The sequence below is a fragment of the Notothenia coriiceps genome, unplaced genomic scaffold, assembly GCF_000735185.1.
Source record: "Notothenia coriiceps isolate Sejong01 unplaced genomic scaffold, NC01 NC01_scaffold00034205, whole genome shotgun sequence".
In the NCBI taxonomy this organism is placed as follows: Eukaryota; Metazoa; Chordata; class Actinopteri; order Perciformes; family Nototheniidae; genus Notothenia; species Notothenia coriiceps.
In genome coordinates, this window is record NW_011366906.1 from 6,322 (window position 1) to 12,256 (window position 5,935).

General features: G+C 39.8%; 1 protein-coding gene across 1 annotated transcript; it reads left to right on the plus strand.

Annotated features, from left to right (window-relative positions):
* The first annotated feature begins 252 nt into the window (after positions 1–252).
* Positions 253–4,466, plus strand: LOC104962039 (transmembrane protein FAM155A-like). The gene is made up of 2 exons (XM_010790428.1): positions 253–424; positions 2,311–4,466. Exons 1-2 carry the CDS (start codon positions 253–255, stop codon positions 2,610–2,612), a joined length of 474 nt encoding a protein of 157 aa, XP_010788730.1. The 3' UTR covers positions 2,613–4,466.
* Positions 4,467–5,935: the final 1,469 nt, after the last annotated feature.

Consider the following 5,935-nt stretch of genomic DNA (forward strand, 5'->3'; position numbering starts at 1 on the left):
TGTATTGACTGTCAAAGTGATGATAGCAAGCCCAGCAACATCCACATTCATTAAACAGTGAAATTCAGGATCACCAGGATATCTGATCAGTCCTGTGAGAATCAATAGAGGTCCTGGTTGATTTACATGTGAGTGTGTGCATGCGTTTCATCATCCAATGCAACCCTCCCTAATTCTTAAATTTCCTATCTCTGCACCCCTTCCACCTGTCTTCCTCTCCCCCCTGCTCTCACCTCTATGTCTCCCACCTAGATGGTTTATAAGCCCTGGCTGTGTTCTCAGTACTTCCAGACCACCCAGATGCACTGCAGCAAGCCAATCCCCTGTGGTCAGTACTGCCTGGAGGTGCAGCAGCGGTGCCCCTTCGTCCTGCCTGACAATGATGATCTCATTCATGGAGGCAGCCCAAGTTTTATATGCACAGGTAAAAGAAAGTCTTACAGTTTATGGATTATTTCGACTGATTTAAGCTCATTGGTTTGTTTAACCCTAGTTTTAAGATAAGTAGGCCTACTGTACATGCAGCTGCCTAGTAAAGTACTGAACAACTCATGGATAACACGGCATTACCTCCACAAATAGTGGACTTTTAAATACAAGTAACATTCTTATTTAACCTCAATCTCTTGATCACACACACACGCACGCACGCACGCACGCACGCACGCACGCACGCACACACACACACACACACACACACACACACACACACAGTGAGCTTATTGAGCATAGTGTCTTGCTCATAGATATGATACCCAACCTCTGATGGCCACACAGCAAACACTCGTGACTTTACAGTTACAGGATGTTCTGTTTAATAACCAGAAAACACGGTGTTACACCACACCACAACATGGTGGCCAATTACTGACAGCACCAAGAGGCAGTTGCACAACTGAGCAGTTTGAGAGAATGCAATTCAATGCAATGAAATAATGTTTGCAGCAGTGGAAACACTCACACATGTGTACACAAAGCTGAATGCTAAATATATGGTTAACCTTAACCAAATGATGTTCTCCTCATACATGGAAGGTGAGTGGGGGCAGTGTTACTGTGAGATTTCTTTTTCATCCAGAACATACTGAGACACTCAGTCACATCACAAAGGTAATGCTGCCCCCTGGTGGTCAAGTTGAGCATCAGGTTACCTAAATGTACAGTTTTATGGCAAGCCATTTGAGTATTTATTCAATTTCCTTGATATCAGACGGCAGCGGCCTACACTAGTTGGCTCTTTGATTTCACTTGTTAGATATAGGTCAAACTAGTTAGGCACTCTGCTTTACTAGTTAAATAAAATATTACACTAGTCGCTCTTTTTCAGCAACTAGTGGCACTTTTGTCCTACTAGTTACCAAGTATGCCTTACTAGTGACGCCAGGAGCAGCACTAGTAACGCCAAAGTCCCAACTTGTAAGCTTTTTGATTAACTAGTGGCCCTCTGACCGTACTAGTGACGCTTACAAGTTAACTAGTGCGCTGCAAAAGCTCTGACATGTTAAAAAGTGCCACTAGTTGCTGAAAAAGAGTGACTAGTGTAATGTTTTATTTAACTAGTAAAGCTGAGTGCCTAACTAGTTTGACCATATATCTAACAAGTGAAATCAAAGAGCCAACTAGTGTAGGCCGCTGTCGTCTGATATCAAGGAAATTTAATAAATACTCAAATGGCTTGCCATACAGTTTGGCATAAGCTAATACAAATACTGTTTGTGGTTTTTCTTTTTGTCCGTTTTTCTTGTTATCATTTGGGCTGATATATAAAAAATGCTGCTTTTGTCCATTTTTTTATTTTGAAGGATGAGGCTTGTTTTTATTAAGAAATTATTTAAACCTTACCTGTGTGTAAGTTTGTTTTTTTCCCGACCCCAACTCCCAAAGACATAACTTTTTATCGGAAAATACAACAAAAAAAAACAGCAAATGTTGATATTTTAAGAGCTTTAGTATTTTGCATTTTTGAGAGAAACTATTATTTACTATCAATAGTATTCTCTGTAGTTTCTGTCATTTGACTACTTTGAATTATTGCTTCAGCTCCAGCTTCAAAAAATTAAAATACAAGCAAATTAAGAAAAGCATAAAACAGATTTTTAAGGGACACTTAAAACAGATGTGAATGTCTGGAAGACAGATTTTGTGTTGGAAAGTTGGGTAACAATGTTTATTCTTGTGTTATTTTTTTCATTTGCTTACATTTTCTACATTCTGGTGCACTGAGCTCTCTTCTTGGCTAGTTTAAAAATGTTTGAATTTAAAAAGGACTTAATCTCACTGTGATCTGTTTTCCCCTCAAACAACCCCCAGGGCTGCTGGAGGACTACCCATCAGGTGTTGACCCGAATGCAAAGTGCTGCGACGTGCGGTGGGACTTGAAAGTGGACAACCGTTCCCGGGGGACGCTGAAAAGAACTCACCCGCCATGCCAGCACCGAACCTCCCTCAGCTCGTCGGCAGCCTGCAGACTGTGTAACAGCCGGCTCAAACTCTGCCTGCTGGTCCTTGTCCTCCTACACACTGTTGCCAGCCTCACTGCATCCCACAATGCAACAGGACTGGGCATCCCCACCATCACGCCTCTGGAGGAGAGCCCTGCCAATGAGGAGTGATAGAGCTGCCAGGAGGAGGTGAGGTTGTCCGGGTGGGGGAATCCCTCACCATGGCAACCAATGTGGAAAAATACAGCCACAGTTGTGCGACGGGCTGGAGCTGTGTGCCTGTGGACACTCTGCAACGCTTTCTGGCAAATGGAAAATGTGGGACGCTTGGAGACGAAAGACACACAATTCAATCAACAAATACATAAGAAAACAAACAGACACACTAAGGGACTCCAACAGTCCCTTAGGTAGAAAGGGGACAATGCCACAGCCTTTGTTGAGTGGGAAGGCCGGCTTCCCCATGGCTGAGTTTCTCTCAATACGCTTTTTTACACTGTGTTCCAATTATTGGTTTCTGTTGCACTGGCTGACTAAGGGATAACACAATCATATTCTCTTTCTAATGTTCATCCTTTTTGAGTTTTATTTCTGGTTCTCTCATACAGGAAGAAAATGTGTTCTCTAAATAAGACAGATAATACGTTAAAATAATAATTAGCTGCGAGTTTCTTTGCGATTGATATGCGTTTCTGAACTGTGTGCGAGTGTGCATGGGTGTACTTGTATGTCTTTACACGTGTGAATGTGTGTGCAGGTGAGGATGAGTGTGTGTTGGTGACAAGTATCATACAAGGCGAGTTAAAAGGCTGATGTGGCAAAGATGCCCCCCCCAACTCCCTTTCAGATGTCACTTAGCTCTGCTGTGCTGGTGTGTTGGCCACAATCACTAGGGAAATGGGATTCAAATGTGCTTCTGAATTAGTTCTGGGGTAAACTAAGGTTTATAGTTTTTCTACACTAGGATGAATCGTGAGATAATATTTACCAATAACACCATTTTAAAAGATCCAAAGCAAACCCTGAAATATGCAACACGTCACAACCGACCAGGATGCATTCCTTCAGCCTCACAAACGATATCTCACTTTCTGTTTTTATGCCAAATACATTAATCTTGCTAAACTGATATCTTAATATATAATAAGCATAATATATGCTAAGTATGTGTCATCTGACCTCTTGTGGACTCATTCTAAGGACGTGTTGACAGATCTCAGCAATAACTTGTTGTGTAAAATGTGATCATTATCTATAAAACTGAAAGCCAAAACTATAAAAGTAACATCTAAGACGTATTAAACCAGAGTGATCATTAAACCTTAAGGCCAACACTACAATAGGGCTGAGCCATATAAACAAAGTTACATAATTACAATTTGGAAATAAAAAACTATATTAATATATATGTAAAATAAGAAATATGAATATAAACATCTCAGGTTGCATTCTGCTGTGTTTTGAATGAAGATAGAAAAGCATGCAATGAGATGCCAAAGAACCTGTTTAATGCTTTTAGTCAATATAATGTCAAAGTTAGGAGGTAATCTTTACATTGGTTATAGTAATTGTCGTTTAATTTCCTGTTAATAATACTAGTTGACGAAACAGTATTTAGCCACTTGTAATAAAAATGAAATTAAACACAGATGGGATTATTTGTATTTCATATAGAAAACATGAAACTCTTTTAAGCTTGTCTTATCCAAAGCTTTTATTTTAGGCCTTTTACTAAAACCCCATTCAGATTGTGGTCACATAACATTTCTCAGCAGAGTTTATTGACATCAAAAGATATCACTGGATCAATATATACGATACCCTGTTGTTCTTGACAAAGAAGCTTGTCTTATTTTAGATTTGAAAAGGTATTATCCAGTCAAAATAGTTATCCACAGCATAAATAATTACTAAATTGTCTTTCTGGCTCTAAAGACTTGTTTTTTCCCCTAGGCCTGCTGTAACCAGCAGTTAAAGTAGAAATACATTTTTCCTGTTAACACTGCATTAAAAAGACTAAATTTACTGTTTGCCCTCGAACCAATTCTGATGTCAATACTGGTGGTTTCATTTTATCCTCAAGCTTTCTCATTCACAGGAATCATAATGACTGGATGTTGCCTTTAAGTACTATAATGGTTATATTCCAGTTATATATATATATATATATATCTGGAACTCCCGTGCAGATAGGATGAAAATAAAATGTGTCCCTGGGAAAGGTAGCATGCAGTTATGTGAAGGAAAATCCCCTGTCCATAATACAATACATATCACCAACACGGGGACAACTGCTTCGACTGTTGAATCTAAATGTGTAATGGATGTTAACAAACTGCATGTGGAGCAAGAGTACGACAGCCTCTTTTGTTTATTGTCCCCACTCCGCACTCCACATCTTATCCCAAATCAGCTCCTGTAGCATGCCCACTGTCACATACTTTCTCCTAAAAACATCAAACTAATGTCTCATTAAGTAAAGGGCTTATTAAGATAAACAGTACAACACATTATAATCAACATTCACATTCAAATATTTAGCAGACGGAGGGTGAAAAATGGCTAATTTCCTGTTTCTTTTAAAAGTGTGTACCTGAAGTACCGAGGCACTCCACAGGCCGCTGCTGCAGAACAGAAACAAACCAGAGAGGAGTGTGTTTGTTTAAGCACTAATGGAATAACTGGATAATAGTAAACTGACACTTGTGTTTATTTTCTAAATGTTGACCAGCGTGTGAACAGAAAGGAATGGTGTGACTTTAAGGGCTGACTTCTTTTTAGTTTCAAGATTGTTTTTCCTTTGATGAACAAGGCTATGAGATCAGGTAATCAAAGATAAACAGATGTTGTTTAATGCATTTTTCCACTCTTAAGTAAGTTGATTACTCAAATGAGATGTCCAATCTGATATCTGATGTCAAGAACTTTATTATACAGCTTATATGAGGATTTTCAAAATTCATCTTTATTCACAACATGTCTAAATAACCAGTATATTGGATTATGTTGACGCTGTACCTTTTTTTGTGTTTGGACCCTGCCCCACTCTGAACATTACCACTCCAGCTTGCATGAAAAACGTAACAAATCATTGTCATTCAGCACAGCACACCCATGCCCATCTCAGACGGCCGCAGTCGGTGATAGAAAAATGCTGCTACTCTATTGGTCACCAGTAGATAGACATATCTTTTATTATATTATATTGCTACCGCTGCCGAAGACCTGTCACACAAGGACGTTCATACACAGGAAGCCTGAGCTCTGGTGGAAAAGGTGATGGGTCCATGTTTGTGTGTGGATGTGTGTCCGCGTGCATGTGTGTGGAGTGTGTGTATGCAAAAATGTGTGTTTGTGTCTGTTGCTAATTGCTGTGTGATCTTTGGAGAGCTCATTAGCTCTGCTATGACCTTGGGGCCTTAGGGACAGTTGTGGCAAACCACCACTGTCTTTACAGGCACCTGCTGCATTAGTCAACTCATTATTCACTGCAG

Excerpts from the sequence above, each read along its gene's own strand:
- LOC104962039 (XM_010790428.1), top strand. The coding sequence starts at position 253 with ATGGTTTATAAGCCCTGGCTGTGTTCTCAGTACTTCCAGACCACCCAG. Across the intron at positions 425-2,310 it reads CCCAAGTTTTATATGCACAG|GGCTGCTGGAGGACTACCCA; the intron begins GTAAAAGAAAGT and ends AACAACCCCCAG.